Source organism: Hemiscyllium ocellatum, chromosome 13 (genome assembly GCF_020745735.1).
Source record: "Hemiscyllium ocellatum isolate sHemOce1 chromosome 13, sHemOce1.pat.X.cur, whole genome shotgun sequence".
In the NCBI taxonomy this organism is placed as follows: Eukaryota; Metazoa; Chordata; class Chondrichthyes; order Orectolobiformes; family Hemiscylliidae; genus Hemiscyllium; species Hemiscyllium ocellatum.
In genome coordinates this window covers 13007853-13027578 of record NC_083413.1, presented here as the reverse complement: position 1 = coordinate 13027578, position 19726 = coordinate 13007853, and the positions used below count along the sequence as shown (strand labels likewise).

The window sequence follows — 19726 nt, the reverse complement described above, 5'->3', positions numbered from 1 at the left end:
AAATATTGTCCAACTCTTGGGGCTCCTTTAAAATTACATCTTTTTTTCTTCCTCTAGTGGCTGGAAGAAAAACTTGAAAGCAACATACTCTCTGCCTGTGATCATGTTAACCACTTGCCTTAATCCAGAAATTTGTAGCTTTTTTGCTGTAATGTAAAAGCTGCAAAACATGTACTGTAGCCACTTTGTGATCTTTCTTATTTTGACTATTGAATTTAATACAATACTTCTATCCTTTCCTAAGTAATTCCATACTTTAATATTAATCTGCAGTGTTTTAGCCTGTCTACAGATAGATTGATTACCTTGAGACTTGGACTATATAGTTATCTGCTGACTCTTATCAATTAAATTAAACCCCTGTTCCATACATTGGACATAGCCAGTGTCAACATAATTAAGATCTATGGATGCATTTTCCCTTTTAATGTTATCACCAGCCTTTCTCTTCCACTGCTATGCTGAACTATCTAGACAGTGAACTGTAGTGAAGCTGCAGCATTTCTTGAGTCACAAAGGAACTCTTAAGTCTTCAAATCCATAACTTTAAAAATCAACTTTGATTATGCTCCATTAGGCTAGTTACCTGAAATAATGTTAATAGATTTGGAGGGTTTTCCATTCATGATGAGTGCAACTATAGAAAAGATAGCAATAAGCAGCAAGATTTGAAGCTGTTAAGTTGGGCCAGCTCAGTCAGTATGGATCAATAAGTCCAAACTCTAACATGTTTGAATACTTTAACATTTTAAGAATGAAAGTTACTTGGTCAAAGAGGCACTTATAAAAGCAGCTGCAAATGTGTTGCTGGTCAAAGCACAGCAGGCCAGGCAGCATCTCCGGAATACAGAATTTGACGTTTCGAGCATAAGCCCTTCATCAGGAATAAGCTCTTATTCTGATGAAGGGCTTATGCTCGAAACGTCGAATTCTCTATTCCTGAGATGCTGCCTGGCCTGCTGTGCTTTGACCAGCAACACATTTGCAGCTGTGATCTCCAGCATCTGCAGACCTCATTTTTTACTTATAAAAGCAGACCTTTTGAAATATTCAACAGCTCTGGCTTTATATAGAGATGCTGGATAGATTTTCAGCACCTGCATCTAACAGAGGCTACAAAGATTATGATTTAAGATTGCCACACTCTCTCTTCTAACTCTCTGGTGAACTAGCAACAAGAAGAGACCAACATTATTTGGCCAAAAATAAATATTGAGAAAGCCTGGTGGTAGATGTGCGTATTCTGGAATTTCTATTTCTTTCTATACTTTTTGTTTCCTTTTCTCTCTCATTCTATCATGTATATGAATTGAAGAGGTGAAAGTATCTACTAATGTTTTTATTCATAACTTCATGAATACAGTGCAAGTTTCTCTAAAGAGGTTTATTCTCTTGGTCAACAACTTAAAGGTTTCAGTTAAGGCCAAAATGATCAGGACTATGCTTGGGAAATTGCTTTTGAGTGAATTGGCTCTGGTTTTGCTGTATACTAGCTGAGAACTTTTTGTAAAACTGCACTTCTAGTACATAACTCGGATGTAATAACTTAATGAATTATATGGCAGTCAGTTTATGTACATTTTCCTTGTTTATTTTGAGATGTGGTTACTTTTTTAAAAAATTTAATTTTGATAAACTTGTTTAAAGTAGGACTATTGAGGTAGTGGTATTTGCATGTTGTTTATTGGTCAAATCATGCAGTGGGAAATATCAAACTCAACAAAATTGTGTTGAATGTTAGGATTTAATGTGGGGGATTGGCTCAAAGGTAGAAGAGGGTGGTGACTGGGGGCATGTGACCATTGGTGTGCCACAAGCATTGGTGCTGGGTTCACTCTTTTTCGTCAGTTATTTGGATGTGAACATGAAGTATAGTTAATAAGTTTGCAGATAACTCCAAAATTGGAGTTGTAGTAGACAGCCAGGAAGGTTACCTCTGTCCAATGGCCCATCTGATCAAGATTCCAATGAACTTGAAGTGGCGGATTGAGCTTAATTCATTTAAGGGTGATGTGCGGCACTGCATTTTGAAATGGCAAATGTGAACAGGACTTATACACCTTTTTTTTAATGGTAAGGTCCTGGGGAGTGTTGCTGAACAAAGACCTTTTAGGTACAACTGCATAGTTCCTTGAAAATTCTGTCACAGGTAGATAAAGATAATGAAGGAGGCATTTTTTTTTTGGTCAGTACTCCATACAGGAGTTAGGTCATGTTGCAGCTGTACAGGGCTTTGGTTAGGCCACTTTTGGAATATTGTGTGCAGTTCTGGTCTCCCTACTACAGAAAAGATGTTGTGAAACTTGAAAGGGTGCAGAAAAGATTTCTAAGGGTGGTTTTTTGGAGGGCTTGAACTGTAGGGAGAGGCTGATGGGTTGGGGCTGTTTTTTCCTGGCGTGACTGAGGCTGAGGAGTGACCTTATGGAGGCATGGATAGGGTAAATAGACATGTCTTTTCCCTCTCACCCTCTAGTCCTGGACTCCCCCCACCATGGGAAAAATTTAAAAGGAACCTTTTTAGGGGTAACCTTTTCATGTAATGAGCTAAAGAAGTTGGGACAATTACAACATTTTAAAAGGTACTTGAATGCCTCTAAACTACTTATTCATATATCCAATGGGCCAAGTGCTGGTAAACGGGATGAGTTGGAATGAAATGCCTGATTCCATCCTGTATATAGGATTCTACCTGCCTTGTTGAGATTTTGTTTTAAATCCACTAGAGTAAAACTTTTTACTGCCATAAAGGTTTATGGAAGACATTTTGTTTTTACTATAAAAATATAACTTGTCACTGTAAAGCCATAACTTTGTCATGATTAATTTTAAATGTTTTCCTCTCTTTTTTTCTTTCAGTCTTGGTCTTTGTAATGGGAAAAGAAGGGATCCACGGAGGACTCCTCAATAAAAAGGCATTCGCAATGGCAAAATACTTGAGAGATTCTGGATTCTAGTTAGCCAGAATTCCTATTCAGTAGTTTAAAAAAAAATTGCTATTAAAGTTTCCTTTTAGCAGTCACCTACTCTTTCACATTGAAGTTACAGAAAGCATAATAGCAATGCAGGGTTGTGGGATGTGAACTCATGTCTCCTTCGTATCCCTGTTTTGGTGGGGAAAGTTTAAATTTTCATTTTTTTTCTCCCTTGTGTGCTCCAGCATTGGTTGTCATGGGAAAAGAGTCCATGGAGGGGTACTCAACAAGAAAACATTTACCATTGTCATATACCTGAGGAGTTCTGGATACTAAGTAGCCTCTTCCCATCTACCTAGCAACTAATTCATCCTCACCACCCAGTTGAATTGGCAGTGCTACCAGACTGTAGTTGGTAGAATCTTTTTTTAGTTTATCTACTTCTGATCACATTTATTCTCTTTGTCCCTTACCACTTAATTGTAATAACATTGTAGGTGTAATGGAAGGTAAATCCCATGTTTTGGCACCATTAGCACAATACCTAAATGGTGATATGCATGTTATTACTTTTTGATATTGTTGCAAAAAAAAAATAGGGCTGACTTGCTAAGCCTGGGCATTGCTTTGTTTTAGCATTTAGAGACATCCAAAGTCATCAAACCAGGTTCTGATTATTCTGTCTCCTTCCACTTCCCCATTGAAGTGCTTTTTTTTTAAAAATTAAAGGAGGTACTGGTAGTACAATTTCAGATTTTAAGTGTTGTTGAGCCAGCGCTTCTGTGACATTGCAGAGCTCATCTTGTCTTCCTGTTTTGTTTGGACATGTTGGGAGGTTATCTGCATCCATTATCTGATTGCCATAATGTTTCTTTATGCTTTCCTTATACCTTCATTACACATCCTCCTTGTGAAAACATCTCTGGATTTTCCTTCAGTTTCATTACTTGTTTACATGTCAAATGGACAACTTTGCATCAGTTTTGTCGATGCAGTCTCTTTAACATGAATGCCCAACAGTATTAAACCTTGTGCATTGACATCATGAGTGTAATTGCAGAACTGCTCCAGGTGTATTAAATGTTTTTTTTTCCTCCCCATGGACATGTCACAATCCTGACTTTGATCAGTTTAATCTCCAGGGACATTCCATCTTTGCAATAGCTCAGGCACTTAAAAATGTTGTTTTGCCAGCTCCTTTAATGTAAATTAACTTTTTAATAAAGTTTGCCATTTTAGACAGTAGATATCCCAAACATCTGGAGTGTCCAGTTTTGAGTGCTTCATAGGACCAATTAAGCTGCAGCTTGAGGATTTTTAAGAGGACAGACTGCTGTTATGATGCCATTGTAAAGGACTACTGCCACTCCTCAGTACTGCATTGGCAATTTGGATGAATATACTCAAATTTCAACATGAATGTTGATGGTCAATGCTTTTGTTAGTATCTGTGGGTGGCAGTTTCCTATAGAGAAAATCTCAAACTGTTTAAAATTTCTCAAATTGAGGGTACTGATGCATTAGACCTGGGTGAGCCTATGCTGCAGAAGGAAACTGTGGAAGAATTGCCTTGTGCTCCTAGTTTTGAAATCTGTGGAAATGTCTGTTTTGAGCACGGTACTAACTTATGTTCCGTTCAAACAAAAAAAATTATAAACTTGCTGTATTCACATGAATAAAACGGGAGATGGTATTGGTTGGAATAATCACACTTGGCTGTCTTGTGAAATTATTTTGCAAATGTTTGTGTATCCTGTGCCATATTGCATAGAGATTTGATCTGTTGCTGTTGTGAGATGGATTTTAACTGCCGCTGCAAGGCTTTCAGTTGAACGGCACTTCCTTAGGGGCGTTATTCTAGCATATACTCAATGTTCAGGCCTTGTGAAATATGTACAGATTTAAAAATTCTTGTTGCTGACTTGTCCATTTTCTTTCCCTGCACTTTTGTTACATCTGGGATACAATCTAACTCATCTGATTTAATATGCATTTACAAAATGCCATAACTGTTAAACCACCTTGTTTACAGACAGATGAAATAAATCTATTCCAACCAAATGTCATTTGTATGTTTTTATCAGGGGCTCTGATTTTTTTTTGGTTTGTGCATGCATAAATGTGAAAACACTAAGTATTATTGCATCACTTATTATAAACAAACTGTGTTCTTTTGAAGCAAACTCTTGAGTGTATATTTTTCTGGGCTTCAAAAGTAATTCTCAATTCTTCCGATTTTAATCGGATCTAGTTGCACATCTAAAAGCAAACTCATCGTTTTTGTACATCTTTGAACCCTTGTAACTTTGGTTGCCTGTGCTGCAACTTTTAATTAAGAAAGCCGTCAGAGTTTAAAATGACAATGAAGTTTTCATTCTTTTATAAATGCCTAAAACTTTTTAATGTTCTGGTTGACACTATATAAAAGAGGGATGGTTACAAGAATGGTACCAGAAATGCATGTGTACATGGCAGGGAAAGAGCTAGGTTTCTAAGAACCAGTTGAGGGTGCAGGTAGGTGCTATAGGAAGTGGCCATTTGGTCATGTGAGCCTATGCCACCATTCAGTGAAGTTGCTGATGTGGCTTAACTTCCTGTAGCTGCCTCTGACTCCTTTTCTTGAGCAAAAGGTATTAAAATTTAATTTCTCTTTTGTAGAGGAGTTCTAAACTTTTACCACTGTAGAAGTGCTTCTGAACATACCTCTTGACAATTTACTGATTTATGCCCCTTAGTTCTGGAATCCCTGATCAGTGAAAACTAACTTTCCCTGTTTCTGTATAGAAACCTCCAATCCAAATATCTCTAACTTTGCAAATTCTCTAGAAATTTATTGTAGTTAGTCCCTCCAAGTTGTGGTGCTTTGATCTACTTGCAGTACTCCCAGGTGGAGTTTTGTATAGCTCCAACATAATGTAAACAATAGGTAACATATATTTGGTGCTAGCTTTAACAACTAAGTGAGGCCCTTTTGTGGGATACTACTGGTCATATCATGCCACTGAGTTCCTACCCATTATCTTTGTCACCTGTCACTTAATTTCCCATGTGTTAATAATTTTGCCTTCCATTTTGTGGGCCTCTACCATGGTTAAGACTCATGTGGGACTTTGAGAAAGCATTTGACAAAGTCCACAAATATAGCAGACATTCTCTTGTCCACTACCTACCTCAAGTTATACCTAACCATCATTGAATTTCTTTCTCATGAATCCCTGAAGATGCAGTTTAGGTGTTTATTACCCTGTCCTATCAGTCTTCACCAATTTCTTTACTATGGCATATTAAGCCAACTGATCTGTAATTGTTTTAATCTTTCAGTTCATAAAGTGAATGGTGCAGTTAATTAACCCAGAGGGGTGACTCCTATTGCCAACCACTCCTGCCACCCTAACTATACTCCACTGTGCTTCTCCTACTTTAACATCCTTTCCAGTGGAAAGTCAGGTGCAGGGGATTGGATGAATACAAACAAGGAAACAATGGAAGACCTAACTGAAGACTCAAAATGATCAAGAATTCCAATAGATAGTTTGGGCATCAATAATTTAATCAATACTGTTCCACTTCAGTTAGGGGAAAGCTAGATGAGAGATAAGGGCTTTGAAGGAAGAGTAAGATAAGCAAAGATTGAAGACTCTCTTGCAGTACCATAGTAGTTCAAGTCCCAACATATTCCAGAGGTGTAATAACTGACATCAGAAGTATCCACATGTGCAAAGATGGGAGAAGACTTGGGGCATAAACATGTACCTATTATTGTTGTTTGTTTCATTCTTTTGTAGTAAGTATCATTGAACAAGATGCAGAGGTAGGCACTAGTGATAATTAATGCCACAGTCATTGTAGATAAACTAGACTTGGGTTATGGAGATCAGAGGATATGCCTACATAGGAATAGAACCACATTTAGAAGGCAGGAAGGATTGCCCCTGCTACCACCACTCACAAGAAGTGTGTTTGCAATAAATGGATTCCTAGAGATGTACAGCACAGAAACAGACCCTTTGGTCCAACCAGACATCCCAAACTAATCTAGTCCCATTTGCCAGCACTTGGCCCATATCCCCTCTGAACCCTTTCTATTTCTGTATCCATCCAGTCACCTATTAAATGTAATCATACCAGCCTCCACCACTTCCTCTGGTAGCACTACCCTCTGCACAAAATCAGAGTTAATGTTTCAAGTAAGGTGATCTTCCTGAGAACTGTTGGAAGCTATGAAAAGGTTTGGATGCTTGAGTGGCACAGTGGTTAGCACTGCAGCCTTACAACACTAGGGACCTGGGATTGATTCTAGACATAGGTGAGTGTTGGCATGGAGATGTTGGCTTTCTGTGATCTCTACCTATGGACCATGACCCATAAGGCACCTCTGGCAACTATCAACTACAGTCACTGACTTAATTTCATCTCCCTGTTATTGTCTCCTGGCTGGTAGTCCCCCACACCACTACCTTGTGAGAATTTACAAACAGGACTGACTGGGCAGATCTATTATTTAGCCAGCAAAAGTCATTATGTAGCAATTTCAAAAGCCTGGCTAATTTTACCAAACATTAGAGATAGAGTAATTGAAAATCCTATTTCAGCACTACCTTCCTATTCTATGGAAGATTTTATTAATAGGTTTTATTCAAATCCCATTTGCTTCTTAAAAAACTAAGTGCTGTTCATCCAGCATTATTTAAAAAGACACAACCTTAAATCAAACTTATAGTGCACTAAAAACAGAGTCCTTTAATCCTCAATGATCGTATCAATTTAGCTTTATTTGAAAAGAACATATAGAAGAATCAGATACATTTGTATTATAGCATTGGAGTGCTGTTTTCTATTTACACATTACTGCATTTATAAAGACCTTAATTCAGAACACTTGTATTAATGCTTTGAAATATCTAAATAATCCATTTAAACAAATCAAATTTTAGACACTCCCTTAATTATATTCAGGTGAGTAAACCTAGTGTAATGTTTCCAAAAATGGACATCACGGAGAGATAGAATAACAAAACATTCTTTTCAATCAGACACTTCCAACAGTCATGTCTGTTTAAAATTAAAAAGTACAAGTTAAAAATTAAAATACAAAATTGGTTGAATGGAATAAATTTACATACATCCTTACAACAAACTAAACTATCCAACCTATTAGATCCCTGTGCATCAAATTAAGTGATAAAGTAACATTTTGAAGTACACTGACAAGTACACTTCAACCGTGTGAAGCTGATCAGTGCAAGACTCCTGTACTTGTAGTTAAATGTACCCAAGTGAAAAGATCTGTACCACAGTTAAAGCTCTTATGGATTTTAGCCACATGAAAATTGGACTGCCCACAAATGAAAAAATCCCTGCACTCAAACATTCTGGGAGGCAAAGCAAGCCATGTGGTAGAACAGCAACGTAGTGTCTTCCAACAAAAAAATTTTAAAAAAAAAAATGGCCAATAATATTTCTGTGACAGCACTGCAGCAGCTCATGAAAAGGATCATCTTTATGCGTGCCAGCATTATTTTCATAACTGAGTTCATCAGTTTGCAGCAGTGTCACAATAGAGTCATCCTGTGTTTATAAACACTATATAAAAAAGGTTAGCAGACAATTTAAGTAGGAAGCATTCAGAAACAAAGTAACATTTGTGAATGAGCATGCCAATAATTCCATAACATGTCAGAATTCTAAAACTTGTTGGGTAAAACCAGGTAATTTTTAGACTCAGTTCTATGAAGTCACATTAGGTAAACAGGCTTCAATGTTAATGTGCCAAATATAAACTGATAGCTCCAAGAATAATAAAGTTTTTATATATCTCAATCTACAATTAATAATAAAGTTACAAGAAAGCTATAAAACTATTACAACATGTCTTCAGAATTTGATCAGTTTTAGGTTTGAGGGGCAAAGTTATTAGAGATTGGTTGACTGTTTCAAATTAATTTATCACCATGCTCTCCCTCCTTTCTGATGTATTATATCCCTACAGTTCCCAGTCTCAAAGTTCAATATTCAAAACAAAATGATAACAGATAAACATCTGATCCAAATTCATACACTGATCAACTTTACAAGATAATGTTGGCAAATTTACAGAAATTCAATTGAGCTGGAAGTTAGAATGCTTGCTCAGTGAACAAATCCTCAATAATAAGGTAAAGGACTGATTTTGGCAGTGAATGGGATATGCCAACATTTTTATGTAGAACAAGACACTCAATCATTTAAGTTAACATTCAGAAGCACATCCAACACCCATTCAAGAAAAAAAAACTTTTGTAAGGAGTTGGCAAGGCATTACTAAAAGACGTAGGATCAAATGTTTCAAAATCTAATGCAGGAAACCCAACGGTATTTTGCAATAATGGGTGTGTGTATATTTAAAATACAGTTGGGCTAAATGGACAAAAGACACCCAAGAACATAATCAAACTGTCTCTATTTAAAAAAATAGAAATTGCATTTGGAAACTTAGTGTGGCCCATAATGTAGATCATATCTAGTCCTGACTTCCAGCACTTGAATTGTCACATTAGATTTTGTCACTTTAAAAAAAAGATTGTCCCCCTTTAAGATACCAGGAATGAGGTGCAGGAGATAAAAAGTCTTCAATTATAGGGTATTTCCAATGTGAATTTTGATTTATATCCCCCTTGTCATACATATCAGTTAGCAACCAGCTGAGAACAACTTCATACAAGTTTATTAGAAAATCATGTCATATCCAAATCAGCACCATCACCACATTCGCATGCAATAGTTTCAAAGTTAATTCTATTATATCTATTTTTAAAAGGATCATCTTCATTTAGGAATTTCTTTATGCGCCATGACAGGACACAGTGCATACATACAACTGTAGAGGTGATCTAACAGAATGACAATAGTTTGTTCAAGTAGCTCAAATTAAAAAAATCATACTTTGGAATTGTAACTAAATATTTTACATTACCTATTGCATCTTACTTGATAAATGCAATCCAAATTATAGCTTCCAACTTTAAAGTGTTCACACAATGCAGAATAAAAAAATTAGCCTTTAAAATGTAAATTCAACTTAATTCTTTGGGTAATTTTATTATTGATTTATAATAACTGAAACCAGATACAGAATCGCCCCATTTAAAAATCAAATCCAAAATGACTTGAGAATTCAACTTCAATAAATTTGATTTTGGTAAATAAAACAAGGTATACTTACATTTGAAACAATTAGTAGGATTCTTCGTTTCTGATGTAGAATATATATTGATTTAAAAACTGCATGATTAAACGTTCTACAAAGAAACAGTGTCATTCAGCCATTTTATATTCAAGTTATTTCTTTTCCTTAAAGTCATTCGCTTAGTATCTGAATTAGATGTTGAATCCAACCACCATGGCTGGGTGATCAATGTAACAGTTTTACACATTGGCTGCAGTGCCAAATGCAATAGTGCCAAAAAGGGAGCGGCAATTTTGGGGAAAACTCAGTGCTGCTTGGATTACCAAAAATCTATGAATGACTGTCACACTTCATTCTAGCAGCAACATTGAAGAGAGATCTGTGAAAGATTTTGAATCCCTACAAAAAGTTGCATATATATGTTGTGAAGTTGCAATGGATAAAATGTGGAAAAGCAAATGGAAAGATTTCCTGAACTTTTAATTTTGACACATTGTTTTGAGGGTGTTTTTTTTCTTAGAGAAAAGGAAACTAAATCAAACTATTGCGGCAGACTCTCTGGTTCCCCTCTCTCCGACAACAGCTTCAGGGTTTTCCCGTTGCATCTGAACTACTGTTTCTTCATTGACTCCGTCCCCAGCATCGCTGCTTTCTCCGTCTTCCTCCTCTTCCTCTTCATATTCTGATGACTCCACTGCTTCTTGGCGGGATCGAGATTCTGACATGGTACCAAAGGAATGCGCACTGGTGGAGGCAAGTGAAGATCTCAGCAGAGGTGTGTTTTCAGAGGCATCATCATTTTCTTCGTGGCTGCTGTCTACATCATCAGTTTCAGAATCTGATTCTCCCTGAGATGCCACCACCTTCTGTTTGCAGACAGGGCAAGTCTTTTTTGTTCTTGTTAGCCATGGGTCTACACATTTACAGTGGTATGCTGTGTACATAAATTAGGGGAACAAGATTGATTATTAAATCTACACTTAGCATTTGCCACTACCACAAAAATGAAACTACTATTCACATTTATACTTCAATACTATTAGATCAGCTGACAGATTAATGGGCTGGACGCATTCTTGAGCTACGAATACAGAAGGATGTTGTAAATCTGGTCATAGAGAACGTTAAAAAAATTATATTCAGCATGTTTGAGATTAGAGTCTGACCAGGTATCAAAGTCTCAACTTGGGGACTACATAACAAATGAGTTGGTTAATATCATAGCAGGATTGGCAGTCTTAAATATAACAGGCGAAGCAGATAAATCTTACAGCCTGGGATTAGTACATGAGACTATGATGTTGTAACCAATACAGAAACTTGGGTGAGTAAAGAGCAGAACTGGCAGCTCAATGTTCCAGGGTTTAGAGGTTTCAGACAAGATAGAGAAGGACGTAGAAAGGGTGGGGGAGTTGAATACTTAAGGAAGATGTCAATTCATTGCTGTACTAGAGGACAACATTTTGGGCTCATACAACAAGGCCATATGGATAGAATTTAAAAATAAGAAAGGTGCAATCAAAATGATGAGGTTATACTACAAGCCTCCCAATAGCCAGCAGGAGATTGGGAAAGATGTTTAAAAAAAAGACAGGATTGTTATAATGGGTGATTCTAACTTCCCTGACACGGTGACTCAGAGCAACAGAATTTGATAGGGGCATCGAGAAACAATATGTAGTCAGTCCAACTTGGAGAGGGGCCAAAATAGACCCTTTTTTTGGGAATGAGTTTGGCCAGGTCATCAAAGTTTCAATGGTTTTTGGGAGGGGGGGGGGGGGGGGGGGAGAAAAGAGGGGGGGGGAAGGAAGCATTTTGGGAACATAATTCCTTAAGTTTGAATACAGTTATGGATAAGAGTAAGACTGGGGTCTTCAGGTGGAAGTGCTAAACTGGAGGAAGGCTCATTATGACAGTAGTAGGCAGGAACCGCCAAAATTAGATTGGGGTAGCTGTCTGAGCGTAAATTCACATCTGACATGCCGGAATCTTTCAACGGCCAGTTGATTGGAATTAGGACCAACATATTCCTGAGAGGATGAAAGATAAGGATGGCAAGATTTGCGGACGTTGGATGAACAAGAGGTTTAGTTAAAAAGAAAAAGCTGATCTGAGGTTTAGGAAACTGAAATAAGACAAGACCCTTCAGGAATATAAAGCAGGCAGGAAGGAACTTAAACAAGGAAGTAGGAGAACTAAAAGGGGCCATGGAACATTCTTCACAAGCAGGATTAAGGAGAGTCCCAAGGCTTTTACCCAGCAGCAAGAGGAAACTAGATAAAGGTTAAATCCACTCAGTAACAAGGGAGAGAATTTAAACTTTGACCCAGAGGAAGTGGGTGAGGTGCTTATGATTAGTTCACATTCACCGAGAAGGACAAGGTACACGTGACAATAAATTCAATTCAATTCAATAATGGCAAGATGTGAGAGGGATGTATTGATATTCTGGGGCATTTCGATTTTAAGATGATAGTATTGAAAAACATCAAGGTAGATAAGTCTCCAGGCATGATGGAATCTATTCCAGGATTACAGAAGTGGCAAGGGAGGAGATTGCTAGGGCCTTGACAGATAGTTGTATCTTCTATAGTCACAGGTGAGGTCCCAGAAGACTGGAGAATTGCCAATGTTGTAACTTTGTTCAGCTAAAAAGAAAATCCAGGAAGTTATAGGCTGCTCATCCTTAGATCAGTGGTCGGGAAATTATTTGAGAAGATAGGGATTTCTTAGGGATAGGACTTAAGTTTAGAAAATAGGTGGATGCACCTACTTGCAAAACTTGACCTACTTTTGGGAAATAAGACAGGGCAGGTGACTGAGGTGTCAGTGGGGGAGCACTTTGGGGCCAACGACCATAATTCAATTAGTTTTAGAATAGTGATGGCAAAGCATAAACTCTAAACTTTAGATCCAGTCTAAATTGGAGGAAGGCCAATTTTGATGGTATTAGGCACGAGCTTTCAAATGTTGATTGGAGGGCTAAGTACATAGGTAAAAGGATGGCTGGAAAACAGGAAGCCTTCAAAAATGCGATGAAAAGAGTCCAGAGACAGTATATTCTTCTTTGAGTGAAGGACAAGCCTGGTAGGTATAGGGAATGCTGGATGATGAGAGAAATTGAGGCTTTGGTTAAGAAAAAGTAGTAAGCATTTGTAAGGTATAGACAGCAGAGATTGAGTGAATCCTGAGAAGTGTATAAAGTAGGAGTATACTTAAGAGGGAAATCAAGAGGGCAAAAAGGGGACATGAGATAGCTTTGGCAAATACAGTTAAGGAGAATTCAAAGGGATTCCACAAATACACTAAAGACAAAAAGGTAACAAGGGAAGGAATAGGGTCCCTTAAATATCACCAAGACAGCCTACGTGTAGAACCACAGGACATGGAGGAGAAACTAAAGTATTTTTCGTCAGCGTTTTCTGTGGAAGAGGACAGGGAAGATAGAGAATGCTGGGAAATAATTAGTGACATCTTAAAAAATATCCATATTAGAGGTGGTGCTGCTAAATGACCACAAAAATGTAGATAAATCCCTGAGACCTGATCAGGTGTACCCTAGAACACTGGGAAGCTAGGGAAGTCATTGCTGGGCCTCTTGCTGAGATATTTGCATCATTGATAGTCACAGGTGAAGTGCTGGAAGACTGGAGGTTGGCTAACGTGGTGTCACTATTTAAGAAAGGTGGTAAGGAGAAGCAGGGAACTATAGACCAGTGAGCCTGAAGTCGGTGGTGGGCAAGTTGTTGGAGGGAATCCTGAGGGACAGAAGTTACATGCATTTGAAAAGGCAAGGACTGATTAGGAATAGGGATCATGGTGTGAGAAATCGTGCATCACTAACTGAGTTCTTCGAAGTAGTAATGAAGAGGATTGTTGAGGGCAAGTGGTGGAAATGATCAATCTGGACATTTGGCAAGGTTCCTCATGGTAGATTGGTTAGCAAGGTTAGATCATATGGAATACAGGGAGAACTAGCCATTTGGATATAGAACTGGCTCAAAAGGTAGAAGATAGAGGTTGGTGGGGAGGGTTATTTTTCAGATTGGAGGCCTGTGCCCAGCGGTATGCCAGAAGAATCGGTGCTGGGTCCAATACTTTTTGTCATTCATATAAGTGATTTGGGTGTAAATATAGGAGGTATAGTTAGAAGGTTTACAGATGACACCAAAATTGGAGGTCTAGTAGCCAGGCAAGAAGTTTACCCCAGAGTACAAGGGGACCCTGATCAGATAGGACAATGGGTCGAGGAGGAGCTGCTGGAGTTTAATTTAGATAAATATGAGATGCTGCATTTTGCAAAGACAAATCAGGGCAGGATTTATACACTTAATGGTAAGGTCCTGTGGAGTGTTGCTGGACAAAAACACCTTGGAGTATATGTTCATAGTCCCTTGTAAGTGGAGGTGCAGGTAGATAGGATAGTGAAAAGGTTTTTGGTTTACTTGCCTGTCTTGGTCAGGGCATTGAATATAGGAGTTGGGAAGTCATGTTGCAGCTGACAGGACATTGGTTAGACCACTTTTGGAATACTTCATACAACTCTAGTCTTCATGCTTTAGGAAGGATGTTATGAAACTTGAAAGTGTTCAGAAAAGATTTAAGGACGTTGCCAAGTTTGAAGGGTTTGAGCTATAGGGAGACACTGAATAGGCTGCAGCTATTTTCCCTGAAGCATCGGAGGCTGAGGGGTGACATTATAGAGGTTTATAAAACCTTGAAGGGCTTGGGTAGGGTGAGTAGCCAAGTTCTATTCCTCAGGGTCAGGGAGTCCAAAACTAGAGGGCATACGCTTTAGGTGAGGGGGGAAAGATTTAAAAGGCACCTTAGAGGAAACTTTTTCACGCAGAGGGTGGTGAGTGTGTGGAATGAGCTGCTAGAGTAAGTGGTGGAAGCTGGTACAATTACAACATTTAAAAGGCATTTGGATGGGTATATGAATGGAGAGGGTTTAAAAGGGATAGGGACCAAATGCTGGCAAAAGAGACACAGCATGGATGAGTTGGACCAAAGAGTCCATTTCCATGCTGTACAACTGTGACTCGAATGGACTTATTAGGAATAGTCAGCATGGCATTACATGGGGAGAGGTCTTGTCTTACAGACTTGATTGAGTTTTTGGGGAAATAAAGATGACTGACAAAGATAGGGTGGTCGATGTCGTCCACATGGATTTTAGTAAAGCATCTGACAAAGTCCTTCATCGTATGTTAGTCCTGAAAATGGATGGTAAGTTGGCAAATTGGATACAGCAAATTGGCTTGATCACAGAAGACAGAGGGTAGTTTTGAATGGTGTTTTTCTGACTAATGGAGAACACCACTGGACACAGACCAAGGGTCAGTGCTGTAGTTTGAAATATATATAAATGATTTCAATAAAAATGCAGGTGGTCTGATTAATATGTCTACAGATGACAGGAAAATTGGCAGAATTGTTGGTGGAATGGTTAACAAAGTATGTAGCTGGATATAGATCAGTTGAAAAGTTATGTGGAGAAGGTTAATCTGGACAAGTGTGAGCTGATGCATGTTAGGAGGTCAAATGCATGAGGAAAGCATACAGTTAATGGAGAACCGTTAGGATAATTGATGTATAGAGGCATCTTGTGGTCTAAGTCCATAGCTCCAGGGAGGCATGGTGGTTCAGTGGGTAGCACTGCAGCCTCTCAGCCCCAGGGACCCAGGTTCAATTCCCTCCTCAGGTAACTGTCTGTGTGGAATTTGCACATTCTCCCTGTGTCTGCATGGTTTCCTCCAGTTTTCTCTCACAATCCAAAGATGTGCCGGTCAGATGAATTGGCCTTGCTAAATTGCCTATAGTCAGGGGTATATATAGGGTAGGTGAATGGGTCTGGGTGGGTTACTGTTTGGAGGGTTGGTGGGGACGTATTGGGCCATATTTTTGGGAATCTAATCTAATCTAATCTAATCTCCTCGAAAGTAGCAACACAAGTGAATAAAGTTGCAAAGGAGGCAGACAGCTTGCTTGCCTTCAACAGCTGGGGCATAAAAGTTGGCAGGTCATACTGCAGCTGTATAAGACTTTAGTTAGGCCACATTTGGAGTATTTTGGGCAGTTCTGGTTGCAAAACCACAGGAAGGATTAGAATTAGAAATAGAATTAGAATTCCAACTGAGTCGAAACAGGCCATTTGGCCCAACATTAACACTGACCCTCTGAAGAGTATCCCACCCAGACCCATTCCCCTACACCTATTATTCTACATTTCCCCTAATTAATGCACCTAGCCTACATCTTCCTGAACACTAAGGGTAATTTGTCTTGGCCTATTCACCTAACCGGCATATCTTTGGATTGTGGGAGGAAACCGGAGCACCCAGAGGAAACTCACACAGACATGGGGAGAATGTGCAAACTCCACATAGACAGTTGCTAGAGGCTGGAATTGAACGCAGGTCCCTGGCGCTGAGGCAGCAGTTCTAACCACTGAGCCACCATGCCACCCACAGGAGAGGCCTTGGAAATGGTGCAAAAGAGGTTTACAGGATGTTGCCTGGATTGCAGTGTACTGACCATAAAGAGATTAGATTAGATTAGATGAGGTTCCCTACAGTGTGGAAACAGGCCCTTCGGTCCAACAAGTCCACACTGACCCTCCAAAGAGCAACCCACCCAAGTCCAACTTCCCTCTGACTAATGCACCTTACACTAAGGGCAATTTAGCATGGCCAATTCACCTGACCTGCACATCTTTGGACTGTGGGAGGAAACCCATGCGGAAACTGGGGGAATGGGCGAACTCCACACAGACAGTTGTCCAAGGCTGGAATCAAACCTGGTACCCTAGTGCTGTGAGGCACCACTGAGCCACCGTGCCACCATGGATTGTTTTCGCTAAAAAAATGTCAGAGGCTGAGGGACAACCTAATAGAAGTATATAAATTTGAGGGGCAGAGATAGGGTGGATAGTCAGACTCTTTTGGACACTGTGGAAACGTGAAATACTAGTTTAAGGTGGAGGGGACAGGTTTAAGGGTGACGTACAAAGAAAATTTTACACATAATGGTAGGTGCCTGGAACACGCTGCCAGATGAGGCGACAAAGTTTTACAGAAATTTAGTTAGACACACGAATAGGCAGGGAATAGTAATACACGGATCATGTGCAGGCAGATGGAATTAGTTTAGAATAGCATCATGGTCGGTACAGACATGGTGGGCCGAAGAGCCTGATGCTGCGCTGTACTGTTCTATGCTCTGTGATAATAATGGGAAACAATTGGAAAAGAGGAGGAGGAAGGGTGTTAATTTAACATTCTATATTTGATGTGCACAAGTGAGGAACCTGCCAAAGTTGACTGGGGAGAAGCTAATATAACATTGGCCAGTGTTTTAAGATTGCTTGTTAGAGAATCGAGAAGTACTTGATTACCATGTGAACAGGGCAGGATGCGCAGCTTGTCACCTTCTTCATATTCATCCAGACAAATTGCACACACCTCATATTCATCACCTGCAACGTCAAAGGAATGATTATGCTTTGCTGCTCTAATAATGAGACATGCTAGCAGTCTAAGACTGTTTGAACATGAACTATTTTGCCATTATGATATCAAGATGTGTGAATAGTCACTAACAAACATTAGATCTTTCTTGGGATTTACTTGGCAAGAAGAGTGATATTCTAATAACATTGCAAGTCCTTTCTTGGGACACACTGAATAGAACCAGTTACTACACACTGACATTTAAATCTTCACTGGGGTTCAATACCCAGTTCCTTGCTGGTGTAATCACTTATACAAATGATAGTAGTGGTTTTAGCTAAATTTGGAAGTCATCTCATTGATGTTTGCAACAGCACACACACAGTAGAAATTTCTTAGGTCATATCCTCCCAGATGGCTTTCCAAATAGAAACATTGGAGACAGATTGTCAAGTGATCATTTACTAACATACACAAGGGCCTTGCTGTCTATACTCATGGTACAGAAATATTTCACACTAATTGCCCGCCGCTAGCCATTTACTGTATTTTAGAAAAGACTAAAAAAAAGGTACAAAATGTATTTCAATTCTTAAATACTGAAAATCAGGCAGCATCTACTAGAGACCACAGCTAACGGCTCCAGTCGGTGAACGTTCATTAGAATGCCTGTAAAATCATTTTGCCATTCTTCTTACAAAACATAAACAATGAAATGGTTGAGACATAATGCAGATGTTAGTAAATGATCACTTGACAATCTGTCTCCAATGTCTCTATTTGGAAAGCCATCTGGGAGGATATGACATAAGAAATTTCTACTGTGCTTGTGCTGTTACAAACATCAATGAGGTGACTTCCAAATTTAGCTAAAACCACTGCTATCATTTTAAGTTCCGAAGCAGCATCATTGGACTCGAAATGTCAACTCAGTTTCTCTCTCCAGACTGCTGCCACAGAGAGGTTTCTCCAACACTTTAAGCCATGATTTTGAGATTTGGGAGCCCAAAATCTGCTTCCCTAAAAAGCTATCACTGTGGATCTTAGCATCTGACAATACAATATGACAACTTATTTTACCCCACATAAACTTTTTAAATGCACTGTTTTTAAAAAAGGCTTTTAAAAGACTTTAAATGGACTGTTCTCAGAGAGAAAGAAACTGCACTGAAATATTGAAGTAATAGCAAGTTTTGAGATTTTTATAGCTCAGTTTGAGGTTCTGGATATAGATTTACTCGCTGAGCTGGAAGGTTTGCTTTTGGACATTTTGTCACCATACCAGGTTGAAGCATTGGTGGTATGGCCCGCTTTCTATTTATGTTTAGGTTTCCTTGGGTTGGTGATGTCACTTCCAGAGGTGGTCATTTCAAGTTCTTTTTCTAAGGGGGTGGTAAATGGGATTCAAGTCAGTGTGTTTGTTGATAGAACTTTAGAAGAACAGGAAATATTGTCACCTCTGGAAATGACATCACCAACCCAAGGAAACGTAAATACAAATAGAAAGCAGGCCACGCCACCAGTGCTTCATCCGGAGGCTCACTGATGAGGATACCTAGCATGGTGATGAAACGTCTGAAAACGAACCTTCCAGCTCAGCGAGCAAATTTACATCCAGTATTGAAGTAATATTGCAGCACAAGTAATATCCTGGAGTCAAACCAGACAGAAACGCCCACATGTGGAGGCATCAGGCCTTAAATATTTATTAGGCTTCTTTTGGTGAAGGCACATGCATCTTTTGAAACAGCTTTTCTGGTTTTAGGACTTACTAAATATCACTTAAAAGTTCCCTACTAAAGGATGCATTTTCTTTTTAAAATAGCTACTACCAAAAGCTGACTGATTCTTACGCAAGCCACTTAGCTCCTGACACTATTTCTGGGACTTTATGTTTGAAAATGCATGACTTCTACACCTGCTTAACTGTGGGAGAATGTGCAAACAAGAGACAAAATGAAGCATCACCCATCGTTTGCAACATCAAGACTTCAAAGTTTTTGGATTTCAGTGATTAAGTCAAGAATGTTTAAACAAAATAGTTTTCTACCTTTAGCCTGGCACTCCTTGTACAGTAAAAAAAACTGAAAACTGCAGAAGCTGTAAGTCAGAGCCAAAAATAGAAATTGCTGGAAAGTTCAGAGAGACAAGATTTTCAAATTTAGCCTGAATGTGAAGCTTGCCCATGAAATGGCCAC

General features: G+C 38.9%; 2 protein-coding genes across 3 annotated transcripts in view; one reads left to right on the top strand and one right to left on the bottom strand.

Moving 5' to 3' along the window:
* LOC132821429 (profilin-2-like) overlaps positions 1-4973 on the top strand; it is a 64713-nt gene extending 59740 nt beyond the window's left edge. The window contains exon 3 of the mRNA XM_060834014.1: positions 2857-4973. Coding sequence (XP_060689997.1) covers positions 2857-2954 — 98 coding nt within the window. The 3' untranslated portion in view covers positions 2955-4973. The remainder of the gene's footprint in view (positions 1-2856) is intronic.
* Positions 4974-7666: 2693 nt separating this feature from the next.
* Positions 7667-19726, bottom strand: part of rnf13 (ring finger protein 13) — a 257872-nt gene continuing 245812 nt past the window's right edge. For both annotated transcript variants that reach the window (XM_060834542.1, XM_060834541.1), the window contains 2 exons: positions 17474-17554; positions 7667-11011 (listed from right to left, as the gene is read on the bottom strand). In XM_060834542.1, coding sequence (XP_060690525.1) covers positions 10614-11011; positions 17474-17554 — 479 coding nt within the window. In that variant the 3' untranslated portion in view covers positions 7667-10613. The remainder of the gene's footprint in view (positions 11012-17473; positions 17555-19726) is intronic.